The sequence below is a fragment of the Lagenorhynchus albirostris genome, chromosome 14, assembly GCF_949774975.1.
Source record: "Lagenorhynchus albirostris chromosome 14, mLagAlb1.1, whole genome shotgun sequence".
Classification (NCBI taxonomy): Eukaryota; Metazoa; Chordata; class Mammalia; order Artiodactyla; family Delphinidae; genus Lagenorhynchus; species Lagenorhynchus albirostris.
The window spans coordinates 12,271,130-12,296,211 of NC_083108.1; the positions used below are offsets into that span (position 1 = coordinate 12,271,130).

The window sequence follows — 25,082 nt, forward strand, 5'->3', positions numbered from 1 at the left end:
TCAACATTTATTGCGGGGGGTGGGGAACAATCTATCTGAGCACTCTGCAGAGACAGGGAAAGGGCTGTGTTGAATATTAGGTTCACAGATACCATAATTGATTTAAAACAAATGTACATGACATTGACAAGAAAAAAAGTACTTAATAAGAAAAGAAAACATTTTAGGCATATACAGCTTAACTTGATAAAATTACATTTTGAGGTAGGGCCCAAAGTGGGAAAGGCTGGAGAAAAGTTCCATGGCCTCCTACAAGGCCTCTGCTTTCATGATACACTTTTATGTCACTGGGAGTCATTCTACCACTTCCCTGGTCCTTCCCTCACCAGGATGAAAGGGGCTGGAAGGAGGAAGCAAGAGCTGGTGGGCAGGAAGGAAGACCAGGAAATAGGGGCAGTCATTATTCTTATTCCTTTTTATTCGACATCAATCCCTGTCCCCAAAGCATTTTGTCAATGGAGGGCTTGGTTCTATTTCAAACTGGTGAACCTAACTTCATGGAAAAAAGCAAGTCATGTAATTCAATAATATTTTATTGTCAACAGCATAAAAGAAATTTAATATTGAACCTTCGGAGTAAGAAGAAAGTTGAACCTATTTACAACAAAGCCAGAGGAGAAAGAGGGGGGTGCTGTCACCAGATCCCAATCTTCCACGCCGTCCTGTTTCTGTAGTGAATTAACACGTGAACTGGTGACATAAATAACTTCTCAGAAACATCTTTAAAAACTGCAATTGTTGTAGGTTCCCAGCTAGCTGTCTACAGTAACGAAACCCATAGGCTTTGGAAAAATACAAGTCACAGCAGTGCGAGCACATCAATAGCTTTAGTCACGTTTCCTAGCAGCGTGAAGTTCCTCCCCCTTTCCCACTATCACAGTACACAGAGAGACGAGTCCCTTCAACACTCGTAAAATTCTTTTATTGTCTGCTGTGAAAGTCCCTGTGCATTTAAGCCCCGGTGGTCAGACATCCACCAGCCTGTGAGTCAGTTAGAATTCCCTGCCGGTGGTCTCTCACCAACCCAACAACCAGGTAGGGGTTCTAGCAACAGTGAAAGTGAATCCTTAATAAGATCTGAGCTTCCCCTTGAGGTGCTGTCCTTTGGTTACTACAGGTCCAACACTCCAAAATTTCAAAAAGTTCTGAAAAGAAAGTTTTTTCATAAGTAGGTGGCACACTGATTGGGCAGCAAAACCTGATACTTATGGGCTACCTGGAGTCTTTATTTTGTGCAGAGAGTCTACATTTTGTGGCAGAAATATTAAGGTGTTGATTTATAGGGTTCTGCTCCAGCCTCTATCAATGGAGATCCGTAACATACAGTATGTGCCACATATTATCTTTCTAAAATCTCCAAAACTCAGAATTTGAAGGAAATATTTGTCCCACAGGGTTTAATGTAAGGCGCTGTGGACATACAGTAGCCTGAACGTATGTCCAAGTTTCACTGGCTCCAGGAAAGTTTTGCAAAGCCCATGTACCAGTTTCTTCAGTCTTTCAGGGAAAAGCAAATGTCTAGAACATTCTGTATCCCAGTGATGGAAGGCTAAGCTTTGGTAATAAAATCCTCTCCAGATCCTCCTTATAGGAATTTTCTTTGTGAAAGACTGTATTCCTCCCAAAAACTCTAGATAGTTTGACAAATGATGAATACATATTTTTTCTCTAAGGTGATTCCTTTTCATTAAAAGTATTGTCTTTTAACGGGGTGGGATGGAAAGAACAACAACAACAAAAAAATTGGAAGAAAGGCCTATTAGTGTGAATATGAGCAGCTTCCTGATCCAGCAATATTAACAATTTATTGTATTTAGAAAATGATTCTCGGTTGCAGGGTTTACAGAGAAGTCGGGTGGGACTTAACCTGGGCTCTGCCACTTAAGGAGAACAGAACTTGCCAAAGAAAATGATGTTTCGAGTTTTGTTGTGCCTGATGATGTAAATAAAGGGGTGGTCGGCATTGAATTCATCCTTGTGTTGTAGGATTCGTGATCCTGGCACCTCTATGGAATCCCCGCCTTCTTCAGTTATTTCTAAGCACACTCTGTGAATGACATTTGAGAGGGCCACTCCCTTGGTCTCTGACATTCCAGAGAAATCAGATGCATTCTCATTAAAGATGTTTTTCAGCCCTAGGTTTTCCAGACTAGCCTTGGGATCAATCATCTTTTCCATCTTAAATTTTGGAATGGAGACTTTGACTTTAGCATTGGCCATGGCACTGGGATTGGTCCACTGCAATAGCGTCTCTGAGTTGAGTTGTTTTTCAACCTGAAGGACAAAAAGGAGAGGAAATTGTTTTTCTTTATTTCCAATTGTAAAAGATCCTCCTTGATTAAAAACATAAAATGTCATGGTGAGCCCTATTTGGAAGCAGTACAGATGGTTCATCAAAGATGGAATCAGCCCTGCAGTTTTGGTGTGTGACTAGGTTCTCTTAAAAATGGTCCACACACATAGAGCTACCATATGACCCAACAATCCCACTCCTAGGCATATATCCAGAGAAAACCATAATTCAAAAAAGATACATGTACTCCAATGTTCATAGCAGCACTATTTACAATAGCCAGGACATGGAAGCAACCTAAATGTCCATGAGTAGAAGAATGGATAAAGAAGATGTGGTACATATATACAACAGAATATTACTCAGCCATAAAAAAGAATGAAATAATGCCACTTGCAGCAACATGGATGGACGTGGAGATTGACATACTGAGTAAAGTAAGTCAGACAGAGAAAGATAAATATCATATGGTATCACTTATATGTGGAATCTAAAAAAAATGGTACAAATGAACTTATTTACAAAACAGAAATAGAGTCACAGATGTAGAAAACAAACTTACGGTTGCCAAGGGGGAAAGCAGGGAATCAGGGAGAGGGATAAATTGGGAGATTGGGATTGACATATACACACTACTATATATATAATAGATAACTAATAAGAACCTACTGTATAGCACAGGGAACTCTACTCAATACTCTGTAATGACCTATATGGGAAAAGAATCTAAAAAAGAGTGGGTATATCTATATGTATAACTGATTCACTGTGCTGTACAGCAGAAAGTAACACAACGTTGTAAATCAACTATGCTCCAATAAAAATTAATTAAAAATAAAAATGGTCTACCCAGCTACCTAGCATTGTTCTCCTCCACTCACTCCACGACAATGGTCCCTTTGTTCTGAAATTTATGAGGGCATTTCTTTTAACTATAGAGTAGCTCTATAGAAATGAATGCATGGATTATGATGGATAATAGTGAAATAAATGTAAAACTAGAAAAGTTTTTATGCATAATATCTATTGAATGCTTATCTTGATTTCTCTATTAGGAAATCTAGAATATTCGTGCCCTAGACATGGTATCAAATTTCATAACTCAAATTAAAGCTAAAGTTACTCTTTTTAAAATGAGAATTTGAACTGTCTAGGATCATCCTTTAAGATCATAGGTGAAGAATGCATCTATTTCAGTTGGCTATTTTTAAAATGAGAGATATGCAATGACACATAAAATGATTTAGACATAAAATTCTTCACTGAGCAAATCTTAAATTGCTCCTTGCCCTTCCAGCCTCCCCACTGGCTAGAGGAGAAATACATGTGCAACAGAGAATGATGCTACCTTGACTATTACTACATGGGGCAATTCTGCACTGAAGTTACTCGTGTGAAACCTATAAAAATCAGGGAGATGACAAGGTCACAAGCTGGTCACGAGTTTTTTTAATGGCAGAGGGAACCATTGGATTCTCTTGCTAAGTTCTGATAAGTATTTTTTCATGGACACTGTTTTATTTAAGACAAATTATTAAGACCAAAAGATTGTCATAGGTAACTAGAATTTTTGAGCCAAAAAGTATAGTCTCTTGGCCATTTACTACCTGAGAGTGAGAAGACAGGAGAAAATTCATCCATAAATCAAAAGTCATTAAGAAGAAAAAATAACCTTTTTCCTCCATTGTATGGGTCAAATTGTGTCCACCTCTGCTCCCCGCCAAAATTCATGTATTGAAGTCCTGACCCACAGTGCCTTGGAATATGACTTCATTTGGAAATAGCGTCCTTGTAGGTGTAATTAATTAAGGTGAGATCATTAGGCCCTAACCCAATATGACTGGTGTCCTTTTAATAAGAAAGGAAATTCCGGACACAGATACAGACACACTCACACAGGGAGATGCCTGGGAAGATGAAGGTAGAGACTGAAGTGATGTGTCTATAACCAAGGAAAGCCAAAGATTGCCAGCAGATCTCCAGAAGCGAGGATGGACAGATTCTCCCTCACAGCCCTCTGAAGAAACCAACCTGCAGATACCTTGATCTTGGACTTTTAGCTTCCAAAACTGTGAGACATTAAATTTCTGTTGTTTAAACCACCCACTTTGTGATACTTTGTTATGGCAGCCCTAGCAAACTGAGACGACCTGTATCCTTGAATATACCTTCTGAGACTCAAAAGATCATCTTCTTTCGTTCTGTACTTTAACAACAACAAAAAAATGGTGTGAGGGTATTTTAAGGAAGTAAAGTGTGAGACAGCTGAATAACGGCTGCAAGAAAAAAATGAGACTAAGGCGTGAAGTGCAGTAAAAAAGAGAGAGAGGAGTGAACAGAAGAATGAAGATGGGAATTATGATTCAGTTAATAAAGTGATGGATAAAACATAGAATCAAAGTAGCAGGTAGGATGGGGACCAAGTTAGACTGTCCCCTGGAAAGTCAGGGAGTAACTGAGGTGTGACCGGAAATAAAGCAGGTGAATCCCGGGCTGGTCAAAGAACCCCTCCTTCTTCCTGGTGGAGGGTGGAGGCCCAGGTGGAGGGGAGCCAGGAAGCCCGGAGGGCAGGGCTGAGGGAGAACAACGGGTCTCGGGGCTGCAGGGGGCTGACAGACCAGAGGGGAAGCTAGAAAGTCATTCCCAGGCAGGTGAAACCTCCACTGTCAGTTAAACCTTGTGTCTCTACCTGGATAAAAGCATAATAAAACCTTGTATACGTGTGTGCATTAAAAGAACTTTTCAAAAACCCATAGAACATGCAACACAAAGCGCAAGCCCTAAAGTCCACTGTGGACTTGAGTGAATGTGTCAATTGTGACACACGCACCACACTCACGCAAGATGCTACCAGGGGCTCTAGCCTGGAGTTAAGAACATAGATTCCAACTTCCTGGGCTCACCTTCCCATTCTACATACCACCCACGAGTTCGTGACCCTGGGCCAGTTACCCACCCTCTGTGCCTCCGGCCCCTCGGTGGTAAACGTGAGTAGGGTAATATTATAGTTTCTCACTCCTGGGACTGCGGTGAGAATTAGATGAGCCAGTGCGCATGGGCAACTTACAGCTCCTGGCACATTATAAGTCCCAAATAAATATTAACTGTTCTAACATTGAGCAGAAAGGCCCCCAAAGAACCGTGAAACCCTTAGAGACCATTGAGCAAGTGAATCGTTAAGGCAAGGCTGCCACAGCCCCACAAGCACCGCCCAAGCATCTCCTTGGCTCCGCTGCGCCTGCGGGCTGGACGCCCGCCTCCCTCCTCACCTGTTCCAGGCCCGTGGACCCGTGCTCCATATCCTTGGGGAGTAGGACGAGCATGCTGAGGTGCTTGTTTTGAAAGGGAAGCTCTATGAGCTTACAGTTGATACCGTCGACGTGGCCCATACAGAACGTGGCCTCCACGTTCATCATTTGCACTGGTTTGGTGTCCGTCTAAAAAAGGAGAAGAAATTTGCTCTGCTTGTTCTTCTCACACACGCCCACACACCCCTCTATACACACACAGCTATACACACACATACTCATAAATTCGTTCCTGATATAGTTTCACATCATTATGGCTTAAAGAGGCAGGCAGGTAATCTACACCATCAGAGACTGTCCCGTCAAGAGTTTACGACTTCCTTTGAAAAGTTATCCATGTGCTTTGTAATTACAGGATCTATCCATAACATAATACTGTATTTGCATATATAAAACATTAAAAATAAGACAGGATGACTGGAAATACAGGCAAATTTTAACTTAGCCTTTATAGATGCCTGTAATTACAAGATCTTTAAACCATTCCTGGTAGAGCTCACTTGAAAGTAAATTCCAGTGCAAACCCACATGTCCATTTATGTAGCTTTTCCTTATACAATGCCTAATATGGAAAAGTTAACGTACAGCAGAACAAAACCATGCTGTTTTGTTCTCCGTCTGCCTTCGGTTTTAGTCACCCCGCCCTCGGTCCCCTCTTCCTGCTCTGATCTGATTAGAGAGAAGAACCTTGGTTTTAGTCTCAAATGTGACATAAACATACGCTGTGACCTTCAGCAAGTCACTTAACCTCTCTGGGCCTCAGTTTCCTTGTCAGTGGAATGAGGGAATTGGAAATTTCAGAATGATGGTTCCCTCTGGAGAGGAAGCAGGGAGATGGAGGGGTGGTGGGGCTACACAGGACAGTGCAATTCTTGCTATATTTTTTCTTTAAAATATCTGAAATAAGGTAAAATATAAAGATTTTACAAAGGTGGTTGTTGGTACATTGGTGTTTGTTATACTATTCTCTATAATTTTCTGTATGCTTGCAATATTTCATGATTTTAAAAATTAAGAATGATAACAAACAAAATTATCTCTAAGTCTCTTCCAGCTCCTATCACTCAGGCCTTTCTCTCCAGGCAGCATCCCAGGACTTTTCTTCTCCTCTGTGTCCCCATTAATATCTGACCTTGTATCTCTGCTACAGAGGTGACTCATTTTCTGAAGAAAAATTAATTCATACTAAGGAGTAAAAGACTGATAGTAATTTAGTGCAATTTATTGTCTTGGTTTATACCTCCCATGGGATATTTGCCTGTTAACCGAACCTCTTTAGAGGGAAATTTCAAACATCGTATCAGGTCTGCAGGAATAATATTACAGTAAAGCTTTTACGTGGGATCTTCGAATGGTAATAGTGTTACCCAACACTATTTTCAAGCAAAGCTAGACTTATTTTATTTTTTGTACATACCTCTATTTTAACACTTGTCACAATGTTAGAAAATGTATGTATGTGACACCCCCACCCCAACTAGACTACAGTCAAAGCAGAAACCATGTCTTATTATCTTGGTATGTCCCAGCACATAGTAATTGCTCACTAAATATTTGGTTGATAAATAATTGAAGACTTTGACTCTATGTATAACCAGAAACAAAATTATGATTTTAAAATAAACATACTCCTTTTGAAATTAACTGGTAATTCTTCCACGTATTTCCCTCAAAGAAGTATAGATTTGTCTAAAAATCTCCATCAGGTTAGAGTACTAATAGTTTCTGAATTCACAGAAGCTGTGACCACCAAAAACGGTCATCTATTTCATTTATCAGCACTGACTATGGATACAATAATCCCATTTTCTAAAACATAAATTAAGATGTATCTTCTGAAAACAGGACTAAGTAACGACCATCCCAGAAAATATCCAATACAGTGTGTGTGTGTGTTTGTGTGTGTGTGTGTTTGTGTGTGTGTGTGTGGGTGTGGGTGTGTGTGCACGCACGTGAGTGTGTGTGTCCACCTTTGTCAGGATAGGTACTGTACTAAACTTTTTTTTTTTAATTTATTTTATTTTTGGCCACGTTGGGTCTTTGTTGCTGCGAGCGGGCTTTCTCTAGTTGCGGCGAGCGGGGTCTACTCCTCATTGCAGTGTGTGGGCTTCTCACTGCGGTGGCTTCTCTTGTTGCAGAGCACAGGCTCTAGGCACACGGGCTTCAGTGGTTGTGGCTCGCACGCTCTAGAGCGCAGGCTCAGTAGTTGTGGAGCACAGGCTTAGTTGCTCCGCGGCATGTGGGATCTTCCTGGACCAGGGTTCGAACCCGTGTCCCCTGCATTGGCAGGTGGATTCGTAACCACTGCGCCACCAGGGAAGCCCTGTACTAAACTTTTAATAATATAACTTCATCAATTTAGTCTAACCCTTAAAAGAGACACCAAAGGACATGAGAAAAGATTTAGTAACATCACCCCAAAAGTTCAGGAGCTGACAAAAGCAATTCAAAGGGAACAAAGGAAAAGTAATAGCGCCTGCATTCAAAAGCAGGATATATCCCCACGCAGCCTTGAATAGTGTTTTATTTTTTTGTTTGGTGAACCACTGAGAGATCAATGGCATTTAAAATCCTTATTAATTCTCTTCCTAGAGTCTGAGTCTCCAGGACGTGATATGACCTAGCTTTATGATTTAACAACAAGAATAAAGGAATTGCACACATTCTTCCTACCTTTATAAAAGACACCCATTAACATTTTCTTAAATGTAAAAGCCACAAATCTGAGGGTGGTCGGCACAAAAGTCCATGGTGAACTCACTCACTGTTACCTGGTTCTGATGATGTTCTGGGCTGGCCCTGCAGCTGGTATGAGAAGCACCATGTTTCAGGTTTCACTTAAACATTCTCAAGGCCCCTTTGCCAGCCCTTCCCAGGGAGGAGAGCCAACCCTAACCACTCTGGAGGGGACACTCCGTGTGAGGGTCACTGGGGCCAACACTTGGTCCCCGCTTACAGCAGAGGCTAGGTACAGTCAAGTTCAACTTTAGCTCCAAATAAAAGGCAACGCTAAGAAAGTCAAAAAGCCGTGTTTAAAACTCAGGGACCCATATGTGAAAAATACAGAGTCTAAAGAAGTAATTGTTTGGTGCCTGGTCAGAGCCCTGTGTGCAGGGTCAGTCTTGGCCCTGGCAGGCAGTAATGAGAAGACCACTGTAATCTGGGAAGCCAAATGGAGGAATAGCAAGTAGAGGGGGACCTGGCTCCCTCCCTAGGACCATGGAGGTTTCGAGTAGGTAAGGAGCACACTCAGTGATTATCGTCCTCTCCCAGGGAAAACGGCCCATGCATCTTGCACAGGAACCCATGGCGGTCCCAAAAGCCAAAAAGGTTTTGTTTGCTATTGGCTATTTAATCAAACTGATCCTTACAGATCGGTCATTCATTCAATGAACATTTGCTGAGCACCTACTAATGTGTCAGGGACTGGGCCAGGAATTATAGAAACTGAGATGGGCAAAACATTATCCCTGCCCTTAAAAGTCCATGCACTAGTAAGAGATCCAGATAAGTTAATAAATAATTTGATTTCAGTGTGGAAAACACAGCTGGAGCAGGGGATTTGGGAGGGGAGGGTGTGGACTGTGAATGCAAATGCTGTGAGTACAAACAAAAAGTCATGGGAACCAGTCCAGTTAATTCAGGTATAGACTGTATCTTGAAGGGCTTTTCTTCCTGGGTTCTAGCACCAAGAAAGTACAATGATAATATTTGGCAAAAACAAAAGTGATTAATGCTAAGTACTCTAGGTGCGGGGAGAGACCTGAAAATTAGAATTGATGCATAAGAGTTACAGGGTAAATAAGCTTCCTTCCGAGATTGTGCTGACTGATGCACAGTTCTGAGTCTGCATTCTTGACACGAGCCAGATCTCATCAAATGAGACGAAACCACACCATCATATAGATACCTGGGGTTTCCTAGGTCCTCTAACGAAATGGGTCAGTTTTCCAGTCTCAGTGCTTCGGTTTCATTTATAGAGGAGGCACTTTACCTATTTATATGAATTGTTTTTGGCATGGGATATGGCTTCATTATTTACTCAGTAGTATTCATGAGACTTCCCTGCGATACAGGTCTCTATTGTAATTCTTCCCCATAATGAGTCCCAGCACTGCAGACGAGTAAGCTATGCTTTTTCCTTCACAGCCAATGAGTACCTCAAAGCATCTTTTATTTATTTTTTTTGCAGTACGCGGGCCTCTCACTGTTGTGGCCTCTCCCGTTGCGGAGCACAGGCTCCAGACGCGCAGGCTCAGCGGCCATGGCTCACGGGCCCAGCCGCTCCGCGGCATGTGGGATCTTCCCGGACCGGGGCACGAACCCGTGTCCCCTGCATCGGCAGGCGGACTCTCAACCACTGCGCCACCAGGGAAGCCCTCTCAAAGCATCTTTTAAATTAAAATATCAGAACCATTTACTTCACTATTAACAGGTGAGAAATGAGATCACAGAGGAGCTCATTAACCTGGAACGAGATTCCCAAATGGTCAATGTTTCGTGATGATCCAAACGCCTCTAATGTTGGGATTTGGTTTGTTTCTTTTCTTTTCCTTTCTTACTAATGGCCCCAAACATCTGTAGTTATTTTCCGGTTGGTGATTTAGCTTTACCCACTGTGTTAGAAGCTCTATAAACTCTCACTCAGATCAGACCCTGAGGACATTCTGGAAAAAGGGTGAGAGTCTCTCTCTTATGGTTCTTTTTCTACATTTAAACAGCCCCTGCCCCTCCCCGCTGTTGTCTAAGGAAAAGCCCACTGCCTCCTGTGCCTTAATTTTCCTCATTGGAGTGAATTCCTAGGGTCCCTTGTGTTGCTATAATTTTTCAGATCTATAGTTGGGATCCTTTGACTGCAACACGCAGCCCACATACCTTATTGATTCTGAAAGGACATTCTTTGGTTTCTGATTCAGGAAATTTCTTCATCCACTTCCCAACAAAGTAGGCAGCATTAACCACAAGGATTTGCGTCTGGTCTGTTACACTGTTGTCAGCTAAAATGTTCTCAAAGCGGCCTGCAAACAATGGTAGGAAACCACAAAATTGCACGGGGTTATGCTTGCAAAGCACCCCTGATGTCCCCATGTGAATCCACTGACTGGGCATTTAACCCTGGCTAGAGCCGCGCCACATACGGCCTGGTAGCCCAGACCATCTCATTTAAGAAGGACCCCTTTTTCTCCTTGCAACTTGCCTCAACCAGACTTTCCAAAGAGACCTGGGGAGGAGAGTGAGGGGGAGAAGGGAGGGTGGAAAAGGCGCAAGAGGAGCAAGAAGAAATGCACAAGCTACCACTGTGGAGTGCCCATTCTGTCCGAGGCAATGTGCTAGCCATGCACAGGCACGGTATCGTGCATTGCTCCCCACTTTACAGACGAGGAAGCTGAGACTCCATGTTAAGTCCCTCGCCCAAGATGATGCACGAGCAAGGGTGAATTCAGAATTCAAAGCCAGGTCTTTTTGACTCCAGAGCCTGTGCTCGGGAAGGAAAATGCAAGAAAGCTTACTTTCCACCGGGCCCTGTGCTCCGAACGGTCACGTGTCTTATCTCACTTCCCTATGATGATCCTGTAGGGCAAAGGTAATTATCCCCATCTCACAGTTGAGGACACTGAGACTCAGAGAGGCCAAGTGGCTTTCCTGGTTCACTCAGCGGCCAAGCACGTCTGAAGCCAGGTCAGTGCTCCCCGCTTTGCCCCGCAGCTCACCGCCCCCTCCCCAAATCACACTGCTCTGTTTGCATCCTGGTCAGCTGTAATTACCACCATAAGCTCCATAACAATTGTAATGACCATAGTGTCAAATCCCCAACAGCCAAAACAGGTGGTGATAAGCCCTTAATAAAATGAAGTCCTCGCCTTTGAAGAGCGTTGACTTTTTGGCCAAGGATATTTCATTTACCTAATCTCTCAGATCTTCACACCACTGCTCAGGCCCACTTCCTGGGCCTGTGACTAGGTGTGAAGGGCCCTGCACTGTTTCATGCTCTGCTGTCGCCATCTTAAAATTCTTAATGCGGTTTTTAATATAAAGGGCCCTGTGTTTTCATTTTGCACTGGGACCCACGAACAATGTAACCTGTCCTGCCAGTGCTATATGATGGGTCGAATATGTAATAGCATCATGGAAGAAGTGGGGAGCTAGTAAGTGCTGGTTAACTTCAACCTCGAGCTTCTGGTTTCAAATTCAGAGAAGTCTTTTCACTAAACTATGTTCTCCAGTAAAAACCTCAAATTTATGAAGATTTTTAAACAGAGTCCCTTGGAGAGAAAATGCAATTCGTTAACAATTTTAAAAGCAAAACTGGGGGGCTTCCCCGGCAGTCCAGTGGTTAAGACTCCGAGCTTCCACTGCAGGGGGCACAGGTTCAATCCCTGGTCAGGGAAATAAGATCCCGCATGCCATGTGGGCGGCCAAAAACAAAATTTAAAAAAAAGCAAAACCGTCACACAGCAATTTAAATGGGAGCTGCCTTTCACATATACATTTTAAAATTGCCTACCCTGGTATTAGTTAGACCAGATTTTTCTTTACATATGAAGCCAAAGAAAATTCATTTGTCCCAGTAGCTACCTCCCTATACAAAAACTGTACAAATATGTCCCCTGGGAAGGGGGATGTGAACACTGATTTGCACCCGAGCTCATCTTAGCTCCAATTCCTTTCTAGCAAGGAGCACAACTCACAGAGAATTTTAATGGAGGGAGGAGTCAGGAAAGGGAGAGGCCCGAGGGAAGCGGGAGCAAGAGGCAGGACCAGGTGGAAGCTGTAGAAGAGACCCGGGCCCGGGGCTATCAGAGGGCCAAGGGCAAGGAGGGTTGTGAGACCTGGGACAAGCTTCCACCATGGTTTGTTTTGTTCTGTTTTTTCTACACGTGTATTTGATTATCTAAGACCTTTTGTCTTTTTTTCCTTGACAAATCTGTAGAATTTTTGAGCCAAAAGTGGCCTCAGGGATCATCAAGTTATAGTCCAAGCCCTTCACTTCCAGATTGAAAAACCAGCCTTGGAACTGGCCCAGAGCCTTACTTTGTTGGGGGCACGTCCAAGCCTCCAGAAGGGCATGTGGCAGCCCATTTTAGCAGACTAAACCTGAAGTACTCAGAATTTCTGCCAACTGATGATATCCAGAAATCCAAGTGGTTGAAATGGCTTGATGGACAAGAATTTAGCTTGTATACCGAAAGCATTCAAGGAATCCTCCAGATGTTCAATCTTATACTTAGCAGATTCACGAGACGATATGGTCTGTTTACTTAGTGATTTATAGCAGAATAAGTAAAGGATACTTGCCATCTGTGAGTTCCTTAACTGAGTTGTTGATCTGACCTTTTGTTTCTTCCAATTTATCTTTGAAATCAACAGTCTCCATTTCATTTGCATAGGGTCTCTTGGTAGAGCTGATGAACTCCTGAAAAACATCCAGTTCATAAAATCACGAAGTCCTTAAAGTCTGTAGTTAAACCATTATGTTGGTACACAATTCTAGCACAAGGACTTTTAAATCTCTATTACGATGGATACTCCTTCAAAATCTGTAACACTATATAAATTGAAACCTTATGTAAAAATCAATGAATTTTCTTTGTATTCTTTCATTTGTTCAATTCTAAGACAATATCAATTGTTAAATGCCTCCATCAATCCAGCATCAGTTTGGGGGGAGAAAAGAAACATTATGCTACATGCACACAACAATTATAATATGAATTCCAATTTCAGAAACATTAAAATGTACATACAGATAAAATGTAAATTTATATATGTATGTCTTAGAATGGAAGAAATGTACAGAAAAGAGAACTCTATGAGAAGAAAAATCTTAACCACACTGAAATAAATAAATATTCTAAAGATGCTTGCTACTCAAAGTGTGGTCCAAGAACCAAGACCTGCAGCATCACCTGGGACCTTGTTAAAATGCAGAATCTCAAGCCCCACCCCAGAATCAGAACCTGAATTTTTAACGAGATTCCCAGGTGATTCATCTGCATGTTAAAGTTTGAAACACAGTACTGTAAGGAACAGAGCAGTTCTTCTCATTATAATGCTTGTTAAAAATGCAAAACCCGGGACTTCCCTGGTGGCACAGTGGTTAAGAATCTGCCTGCCAATGCGGGGGACACGGGTTCAAGCCCTGGTCCAGGAAGATCACACATGCCTCGGAGCAAATAAGCCTGTAAGCCACAACTACTGAGCTTGTGCTCAAGAGCCCGCGAGCCACAACTACTGAGCCTGCATGCCACAACTGCTGAAGCCCGCGTGCCTAGAGCCCGCGTTCCACAACAATAGAAGCCACCGCAATGAGAAGCCTGTGTACCGCAACGAAAAGTAGCCCCCGCTCGCCGCAACTAGAGAAAGCCCGTGCACAGCAACGAAGACCCAACGCAACCAAAAGAAATAAATTTAATAAATAAATTTTTAAAAAAAGAAAAGGCATAAAAAAAAAACCGGAAAACCCTAAATCCAGTCCCTGGTGATCTTGATTCTAGTGAACCAAGGCCAGGAATTTGCACTTCTAACACCCAGGTAGTTCTGATACAGGTGGCCCTCCTCAGACCACACTTGTTTGTACTGTTACTAGTAAAATTATAGATGATATACAACCAACAGGAACAACGGAATCAGCCTTTTAAAAAATTCCTTGCAATTCTCGGTTTGAAATAATTCAAAATGTTGAGTGGAAGGTCAACCAAACTAAACACAGCTTATTAAATGTCACGTCACTTCACTTCCTAAGCACAGGACTCCTTGGATTTTTTTCAGAACAACTACAGGCTTGCCCAATTTGATTCTGTTCATTGCAACCCAACCTTGGGACTGAGTGTTACCATTTACTGACAGAGCTAAGAACATTCCAGAGACTCAGCAAGATGAAGGGCCTCCACTATCTTCACTGCCAGCAAAAAAATGCATTAAGCATCACTAAGGACCACCTAGGGAGTTTTAAAATTCTTTCCATGCCCAGGCCCCAACCCACATCTCAGTATTTCTTTAATTCCCCAGGTGATTGTTGGAAGAAGAATGGCTGTGTATATGTACCTTTAAGCAGTAAGAATAAACTCACAGCAACATCTAATGACCTATGTCCTCAAAAGATCCCTACCAGGAAAACAAATACCTATTGCAGAAAGTAGTAAAACTATGGCAAAATATTTAACTGGTAGTCTACCTTTTAGATTTGGAAAGCTTGAAATTCTGACCATCCAAACACAAGCTGAATCAAGTTGATGTTACTACAGTAGAGAATGACCACTATGCAGCCGAGGATGTTGGCTATGTGTTTCAAATCCATATTTTTTAAAGTATTATGATATACTCTGGATCAAATTTAAGAATATATCTGTGTTCTTTATATGCTTCCTTCAAGAAATAGCTGAAATTACCACCTCTGCCTTGTATAGATACCCACCTGAACAGCCTCATAAAACAAACAAAACCAGTTTATGACCGATGAAAACTTTTTTTTTTTTTTTTGCGGTACATGGGCCTCTCACTGCTGTGGCCTCTCCCGTTGCGGAGCACAGGCTCCAGATGCGCAGGCTCAGCAGCCATGGCTCACGGGCCCAACCGCTCCGCGGCATGTGGGATCTTCCCGGACTGGGGCACGAACCCGTGTCCCCTGCATTGGCAGGCGAACTCTCAACCACTGCACCACCAGGGAAGCCCGATGAAAACTTTTAATTCATACCGTTACGATTTTTCTCACTGATTTTGAGAAACATCAGGAGAACATTGTGTGCATGAAAAAATAAGGTAAAGAACTTAAAATGTTGTCCCAGGCTCTATGCCCTGCTGTTTAAGAACAAAGATGTTTAAATCACGAGCTGTCTTGCATCTATAGAGACACATTTATTAGAGAGTAATAATCCCATTCTCCATTTCTCTCAGTGAGGAAGCTAAGAGGAAGAGTGGGATCTGTGGGTGTTTTAGAGGGAAAAGGAAACTCACACTTCTTTATATTTTAAGTTAAAATATGTGACTGCAATTGATTCCCTCTAGATTCAACCTCTCCATTAGGACTAATTTATTTTAAATAAATCGTAAATGAGCATCCTAGGAATGATTTTCACTGACAAAAAGTTGTTGGTCTAACCATGAGAACGTGTCACCCCTGATAAACAGTTGAATCTTGCTAATTGCTCTGAACCACTTACCGTGGAAAGATTCAGAGATTTGTCTATGTAGAGCCGTTTGATTAGTTTCAGGGAATAAAAGGAACTAAGTTTGTTGACATCCGATGTTACTGTTTGAAATCCAAAGTGCACGTCTTTGACATTTTCAAAATGAAGGACCTGTGAAGAGAAAAAAATCTATTATCTGTGAAGCACTGCCTCTTCCCACTGCAGTGGACACATGGTCATGGTCAACCTCCTCGGGTTGGTCCTGAGTATCTCCCGGCTCTGTTGTTCCCAGAAGCAAGGCTTCTCAACCTTAGCACTGTTGACAGTTCAGACTGGATAATTCTATGTTCTGGGACCGGCGGGGGAGGGCGCTGTCCTGGGCATCACTGACCTACTAGGTGTCAGTAGCACTCCTTCTTCCATTTGTGACAACAAAAATGTATCCAGACATTGTCCAATGTCCGGGAGAGGGGTGAGGGAGGGGAGGGGCAAACTGTCCCCAGTTGAGAAACATTACTATAAAGATACACTTCTCTTGATTTAACTATAAGGAAATTTCGCCCTTTCTTCAAAGTGATGCCTCCATGCTCTTTTCCAAACTTGGAAAAGAAGGAAGCTGGGTTATAATCTCTATCCAATTTTGAGATAAGAAGAGAGAAATTAATACCGAGAGACAATCATTAGGCAGGTATCAGATTCCAGGATAGAGGTGTCCTTAGCCAGAGCCTATCCAGTCCTTTTAGTTGCTCTAACAAGCGCCAAATGGGCTGATATGTCATTTATGGTAGGCAGCTACCATGCCATCGATGGGCTACAGTTAGGTAGCCTTTGAATCCCACCCTGTACCTACTAGAAATGTCATCTTGCCCAACTCTTCAGAACTGTACTTTCCCCTCTGTAAAATGAACTGAGAACACCTACTCTTCTGACGTGCTATGAGGATTACAGATATTATATGTTAAGACACCTAAAATATCGTATGGATTCAAAATGTTAATAAGTATTCTTATAGTAATATTCTAAGCCACTTAAAACTAGGATGCTATCTTCCATAAGACCTAAATCCTTTTTTTTTTCCTAACTTTTCTTTTGTTTCAACCAATAGCTCAGCATCTCCTCTGCTCCATGGTGCCCAAAACATGATGTCAGGATAAGGTGATTTTCTCCTAACTCATAAGAACCATGCCCTGATGCCACACCTCAGGTGATCACTAAATGGGCACATTGCACCAACGAGTCACAGAGCCTCCGCATTGCAGGGTCAAATTGGCTGGTCCGAGGCTGTACGTAACCCTCGTGCCTAATGACAGGCAAAAGGACCAGAAAATTAAAGAACCCAAGTAACCACTGTGGGGAAACAATTGTGTGTACTGAAAAGACCTTTATTACTATTACTGAGGAACAGACCTACTACCAGGAAGTCCTCTTTTCTATTTCTTCTCTAATGGGAGATGAGAAATGAGGAATGAGAGATGGGGTAGGGATTGTGGGGTGGAGTTGAAAGAGGAGGACGGACGAAAAGGTACAGCTCCTCTTCCCACAAAGGAAGTTTCCTTCTCAAGTTCCACTCAGTTTCAAGCGTAAATTTGCCATCCTGACACAAATAACATTTTGTGGGTCATATTTTCTGGGGATTTATAGATAAAAGATGTTCCCTTTTTAAATGCTTATGAGCTCATGAAAAGAGAGATTCTGTTGAACTAGAATGATCAATGGAAGAATAATAACGGAATGGAATTAGAAGGGTTTTCACTTATTGTCTAAAGGTAAATGGCAAGGATTGGGGGGTAGGGGGTAAGACGCTGAGCTGCTCGAAATGGGAAGGAGGTCAAAAGGTACAAAGTTCCAGTTATAAAAAAGTCTTGGGGATATAATGTACAGCATAGTGACTATAATTAATAATCCTGTATATTTGAAAGTTGCTAAGAGAGTAGATCTTAAAAGTTCTCATCATTAAAAAAAAATGTTTTTTGTAACTGTGTATGGTGACAGACATTAAGTAGACAGTGTGGTGATCATTTTGCAAAATATACAAATATTCATCATTATATGGTGACAGACATTAAGTAGACTTACTGTGGTGATCATTTTGCAAAATATACAAATATTCATCATTATACCGTACACCTGAAACTAATATAATGTTACATGTCAATTATACCTCAATTTTTTTAAATAATAAAAGTAAATAAGGACTTAAAATGTAACAGTATAGAAAATCATCTCATTTGAAGGTCTAAGAACTTTACAGAGATACTCAGCTATAGCCAAAAGGAAATTCTTAAAAGTTTTTTATTTATATGTGTACACACATATATATGAATACTCCTATATACGTGTGTGTGCGTGTGTGTGTGTGTGTGTGCGTGTAAAACATCACCTTAGTCCATTCTTCTCAAATGGGATATTCAAATCCCAGAGAGTATTCTAAAACATAGGCAAGCGCAATCCATCTTCTTATTTATCCATGTTACTTAAAGGTAGATAATTTCAAACATTATTTCTGTATTGAAATAAACACGGATATATTCTATCTATCCAATAGGGTAGAATATATTATAGAGCAGAATATAGTTCAGGCTGCATTTTAATATAAAGGATGATGCTGTAAATAAATTTCGTGCATAAGACAGGAGGGTGTAGATTTACACTCTTTCTGGTCAGGATATCTGCAGTGGAACATTTAACAAACATCATCCTGACTGATGCTTACAATATAACGGGTAGAAAGACGTCAGGTGACTTGCCAAAGGCCACTTGTTAGCGGAAAACTTGTGATTGCCTAGCAGATCCCCGCATTCTCCACAACAACATAGTGCCTGTTCTAAACATGGGTTGCAGGACACATACATGAGCTTTCACATTTAAAAACAGATTAAGAGAGTGCTGGAAATGTCAAAACTCTCATTCCTGAGCAATTCCGACCACAGAGCCTCATTCCTTTCTCCCCAGGCACCACCTGTGTGTTCTTATAACTCTGCTTCCACTCAAAGGAGAAACAAGGCGTGGGGCTTACCCGTCCGATTTCGTTTGCTGTGTCACCTCTGGCACCCACTTGAGCAAGTGACAGAGAGGTGGAGAGACAGATTGGAGAGAAGAGGACATTGCCCGCTGGCTCCTTTTCACACAGTTGTTTGAACAGGTCAACGGCAAAAGCCGAATTTGCCAGTCTCAGGGCATCCATTGTGGGCCTAGAACAAAGAACAAGAGTGAGGTTATTTCTAAATCACCTTTAAAGTGTTCTCAACTGCATTTCGCCAACGCAATAAGAATTCTAGTCAAACAAAGTCGTGGTCTTGGGTAGAAGAGAGGAAGGAAGGAACTTTCAGTAAATGCAAATTTAAAAGCCAGGGGTAAAGAAACTCCTGCACAAATGTCCTAAGATCTGAACACCCAACATGTGAGGTCCTCTGTGTACAGCTCTGCCCGGAATCTCCAAATTCGACCCCACTTGGCTACGATGGCCTCTGCACGTGGTCAGAACAATGGACAGCCCTGATCAAAATCAGTTGGTTTTATTTATCCATATTGTTTCCATTAGGATTTAGGTTAAAGCATACAAAATTGGGTTTTTTGTAGATCAAAACTAGTCAAATCACAGCAGTTTTGTGTGATTCAAGTTAATATTTCATAAGTGTTATGGGCTGCATTGTGCCCCCCCCCCCACCCAAAAGGTAGGTTGAAGTCCCACCTCTGGGTAACTGTGAATGTGACCTTCTTTGGAAATAGGATCTTTGCAGATTGAATCAAGTAGAGGTCATCAGGGTGGCCCTAACCCAATAAGACTGGTGTCCGTTTAAGAACAGGGGAAAAGACACAAAGACAGACGTGCAGAGGGAAGATGACGTGAGACACAAGGGAGAACACCCTATGGCGACAGAGGTAGAGATTATTGGAGCAATGCTTCTACAAGCCAAGCACACCGAGGTTCACTGGCAACACCAGAAGCAGGACAAAGGCACGGAACAGATTCTCCCCTGGGGCTTGCCGAGAGAGCAAGGGCCTGACAGCACCTTAATTTCGGAATTCTGGTCTCCAGAACTGTGGGAATATAAAATCTCCACTGTTTTAAGCCACGCAATCTGTGGTCCTTTGTTGCAGCAGCCCTACAAGATTAATAAAGTAAGTAATGCCTTAGTAGGGCACCCGGCACAGAGCAATATTTAATAAATAATAGCTATGATTGTTTTTGTTGTTAGTACATTATCTACTATGTGGAAGACACTACGAAAAGTATTATAAGGATCACCTGAGTACCCCCTCCCTTCCTCTGAGTTTTCCATCTCTTGGGGCAGATATGTATAAGCAGAATGCCATGCCATGTGAACAGTGGAACAAGTAACATGGGCGTTAAAGGAAAGAGAGGGCAGCTTCATCTAAAAATGCGGAGCCGGGTGAAGTGGAAATGGCAGCAGCGAGCCTCTGGTCTTGACTGAGAACTCTCGCTCTCATTACCCCTAGAAGACATGACACTGAAGGTCGTCAGGCAGGATATGCTCCCCGGTGTCAGACAAAGCATCACCACTCAAGACAGAGGGCTTCCCTCAATCGGGACTCAAGGATGTGTTAAAGTCAAATGCATGAATAGGATCTCAATTTCGCACCTTATACCTGAACAGAAATTCAAAATGCAAAGACGTGAGAATAAGATCAAGGAATGGGCCCTTGATCTTCAAACAGTTCTTTGGAATTCTCCCTTTTATGGGACATGTGGCTTGTGTGTAGGATGGAATCAAGAAGATTATACTATATCTTGGAATCTGTAAAAACAAGCTCAGTAGCAAAAAAAAAAAAAAAAAAGTTTTGTTGACCTGTTCGTGGTCACTGGTCATCTCCACTGACTGCTTCCTCCTTGATCCAAAAAGTACAGCTAAGTGAACTCAGTGTTCTCATTATGCACCTACAGTAAAGTAACCTGAGGTCAGGGCAGGCATCTTACATTTCTTCAAGGCCTACTACCTTATGCTCTCTCATCTGGGGAGAGGTGGGGGCCATGAAATGAGAGTGAGCTCTCAGGGTAAGCAGACGAGCATGAGGAACACAGAGGGCAATGAGGTAGAAACAGAAGCATGTGTCCACCACAGGGAAATTAAAAGAAACTTCCTAAAACGTTTGGGGAATCCCAAACAGACTTTCAGGACAAGAAGTCTGGCTTTCTCCGGCAGCAAGTTTAACACTGATAATGCTGAGTTCATCTATGACTGAAATTCAACAGGAGTTATTTCTCTACCAAATAGAAAAGCCTAAATGAGGTATTTCTTCACCAAATAGAGAAACCTATACCCAAACCCCTGCGAACTTCTCAAAGCTTCAACAACTCAAGGCCTGACCACACCAATGGTAGTATGAAAACATACCAATTATGTTTTATCAAGCCCAAGTAGTTCTTCCCAGCCCATATTTCCAACCACCCAGGAGGAGAAATTAGAATAATTTTGCATCATTTATAACAAACTTTGAAGTTTGATGTCTTTTGTGTTTTCAAGGCCTTGGAGTAATCTGCTGAGGGAGTTTGACGGCAGACACCTAAAAGTGGATCCCAGAAGTGGATCAAAGTGTAAGGTAATGCCATTTTGTTCCACTGAAGTATTATTCATTCATTCGTTATAACATTTTGCAATTTGTTTCATCTAAATGGCTCTATGTGAATACAAGATCATGGTGGCTTTAAGTACAGTTAATTATACAATATAATTAACACTTTGTTGCAATTCAAGGCTTAGATTCAGTCCCTGTTGGAGAATGTAAATCAGGGCACACCCAACATCTGAGGTGTCTATGGGGGCAAATGATCACCAACTAAGTAATCAATCAAATACTGCCTGGTAAATCTAATCAGTTGCTTAGTGATTAGTGGCAAGTGACCTAAAAACACTGTAAAGCTGATTTGGTCTGAGATAGTTCAAGGGATGATTTTGGCCACAGCCAATTGCCACCTCACTGTGGTGCAAGATGAAGCATTTAAACAAATCTCACCAACTTTAGCAATACACACCCAGGAAAATGGGTCAGGTTCCTATGCAGACCATTTTGCACGAGCAAATGCTATAAAAATTATGGGTACAAGAGTAGAGATTAGCAATTCCTGCGTAGTAAATTTCATATCTAATGACCTGTTCAGGGTGTTAAAATCGCTGCAGATTCTTTTCATTGTATTATTCCATTGTTACAGAGATAACTACTTTCATTTTCATGAAAACCTTCTAATGATTAGAACAAGTAAGGAGAATTTAATTTACAGCATCAACATAGAAAACACCACATCTTTTATTGATTTAAATGTTTAAAAGCCACTTTTAATCAGGGAAACGTGAAATGAAAGTTTAAGTAGTAATAAACAACAAAGAAATGCAACAAACAACAAGAAGTTGTAAAAGTTTAATTGTAAAGTTGCCTGTTTTGTTTTTATTGTTTGCAATACATCCTAAAGCCATACACCTTTAAAGTGGGACAAGACTTTGGATGGATTTAGTCTGGCTCCATCTCTTCAGTTTACAGATGTGGAAAGGGAGGCACACAGAGACAAAGTGATTCTCCCAGGCCATCCACGCAGGGAGTGAGAGTGGTCAAACCAGACCTGGCACTCACTCTTCTATGTTCCAGCCTGGTAGTTCCTGACCACACCTATCACCTTCCTTCTTGGTAACTGTGTCTTTGCTGACATTTGTTCTCTCAGGAGTCTTTATAGAGTTCCAAAAATCCTAAGTGTCCTGGATTACCCCTTTAGAGATACAAAGATACCTTACATGTTTTCTTCTTTTTTCTTACATGTTTTCTTTTTTTTAAATCAACACAAACCTTTTTTCTCCTGGTTTTCCAACTGGCAGAAACTCATGTTCTCGTTCCACTCTTTGTGTTGCCAACTATCAATCTTATATTGCTTTAATTTAATAAGTATTAACTGAGTACCTAATAATGCATGTCAGGCACCTGATCTAGACATTAACAAATCAAAAGGGAACATAGCACGGTTCCCGCCTCCGAGGAGCTGTCACCTAGTGGCATGATATGTGCTGTAGGTGTGATGGGTGTTTTGATGGGGGCATAAGTTATCATGCAGCCCTTAGGGGAGACAGCGCACTCATAGCAGAAATCTCAGTGAGCTCTCCTCAGAGACAGTGACATCAAATAAGTCGCACTACGGGCGCATCCTAAAGAATAAGGAGGAGTTAGCCATGCAAAACTGAGTGCCAGAGAGAACTGCTAGTTCAGAGACAGCAGGCAGACCCCAGATGAATGCAGACATGTGCACTGGGGTGGGTGGAGGCATAGGGAGGTCAATTCTCTCGACTCACAGGTGCTCACTGGTCCCTGCATCAAGATTTCTAACAGTTTTAATGCATCCAAGCCAATATTCCCCAAACTTTTCATCTGTAGACCATTTGGTGGAAACAATCGTTAGGCAATACCTTTGCCTATTACCACAACTACAATGGAATGTCTAAAAACACAGTCTGTGCTGTTCACTTTCTCACCTCATAAGGAAAAATGTCAGAAGCAGATTAAGTAAGACAATAGGAGATCCTGCAGCTTCTGCCGTGTGAAAGAATAGCATGAGGATTAATGAGGTGATGAAATGAGTAAGTGTACATGAAAAGTGCTTTTTCAGCGGGAAAGGACAATGTGGCTCTTAGTAATAAGGTCAACTGCTTACTTTCCAATGGCAGGGGAGCCTCTGCTTTGCTCAGATATTCTGAGCCATCATACCTGCTCCCATCTGGTGAGAAGCCTGATCTTGACCGCTGAGCCATCCCACCGCTGCCTAAAACAGTAAGTCAGGGCCAGACTCACCACGCCAGGACGACCAAGATTGCTGAGACTTCGTACCTTCAAAGTCAACCCACAACCCAGAGGCACTGAAGTGACAGAATTCAGGTGCTAAGAAGCAAAGATGTAAACCCACTGACTCACATGGAGAATCCTTTCTTCAGACAAGCTTCCATCTCTCCACCCACCCAGGAACCCATCAAACACCTGCATATATTGGTGGGGACTGAGGTTTTGACGCACCCAATTCTATTCAAAACCTCTTCGGTAATGTAGGGGTGACAAAGCTGTTAAGAAAACTCACGGTGACCTGGAAAAGTCCAGGAGCCGTGAGGGTGAAGACTTGGATTCCGCTTCATCCTGCCCCATGTAAGCCAGGGACCTTTGGACGCCACTTCTCCTCCGTGAGCCTCCCCCCATCTCCCACAAAATGGGGGGTGGGGGAGGTGGGAGCCGAAGGATGTGGAAGACCCCTCAGCCCTGGGAATCTGAGCCTCATCTGGTCACGAGCCTGCAGATCAGCCTGGCCTGGTAAATTGCTCTTTAGCGTGACACGCTTAAAGAAAGCCATCAAAACAGTAGCTTCTATGAGGAAGAAACTATGGGCCAACCTATTCGAAAAGTCGTCCAGGAACACACATTTGAAATCTGTAATTTGCTTCAAGTATCTTGAAGCCTAGGAATAGGGAGGGAGAACACTTCCTGCCTGGAAGAACGCAGTTGCAAGTAAATGGACACCCACTGGATGCTTTAAAATGCCGAAAAGAACAGCAGTTCCGCAGTCTGAAGCTCAGCCCACAGTGCCAACCCAAGAAGGCGAGCCGGACACTCCTGTGCGTCTCCACTTTCTTCAGGTTTGGGGCACCACACCCTTTCCGAAACTAGCACCGCAAAACTCATTCTGAGTTCCAAGGTAGGGCTGGAAACGTCCTCGGAAATAATTTCTCCTCTGCGAGTCACTGTTGGGCCCTCCCAACACCAAAACCTCCCGGCCACGCTGTTTCTTCATGCTCTTACCTTGTACTTTTAAGTAATTTTGCTCCCTACACGGCATGCCTGGTTCCCAAAGGACTGAGCGCTGGAAATGCTGCCCATGTAGGGGGTGATAGCCTTACTGAAGCTGACAGCCTACTCTTGAAAATAAGCCATTCTGTCCACTGTGTTCACCATCTCAAAGAACTATTTTCTTTTAAGACTTGCCAGAAAGAGAGAAATCACCACCTTGCTACCTGCACTTTGCTTACCTGAAGTTACAGCGATCGCACGGCCAGGGAAAAGGAAAACCAGACGCGGTAGGACCTTGATGTGGGGCAGAAGCACGCTGCTTGCTCACTTGAATGCCGACCGGGGCCACGCCCACTGTGACCACGCCCCGCCTGCCCTCCCTCCGTCCCTCCCACTTCTGCCCTGGCCCTTAGGCAGCTTGTCCGTGATTGAGAAAAATGATTCACGCTGAAGTTGCTGTTGTCTGCACAGCTTCTAAAGGCCTGCAACATGCTCAGGCAGGACAGGGCTGTCGGCGGATCGTGCCTTAGGCTGAATACACGCATACATACAGAAGGGCAACCCTAGTAGCCCACTTGGGAC

At 42.6% G+C, this 25,082-nt stretch overlaps 1 protein-coding gene across 1 annotated transcript; it reads right to left on the bottom strand.

The window, feature by feature from the left end:
• Positions 1-517: 517 nt before the first annotated feature.
• On the bottom strand, positions 518-24,841 carry SERPINB5 (serpin family B member 5). The gene is made up of 7 exons (XM_060120851.1): positions 24,740-24,841; positions 18,745-18,919; positions 15,762-15,899; positions 12,898-13,015; positions 10,477-10,619; positions 5,563-5,730; positions 518-2,274 (listed from the first exon to the last, which is right to left on the bottom strand). Exons 2-7 carry the CDS (start codon positions 18,910-18,912, stop codon positions 1,882-1,884), a joined length of 1,128 nt encoding a protein of 375 aa, XP_059976834.1. The 5' UTR covers positions 18,913-18,919; positions 24,740-24,841; the 3' UTR covers positions 518-1,881.
• Between the last annotated feature and the right edge of the window lie 241 nt (positions 24,842-25,082).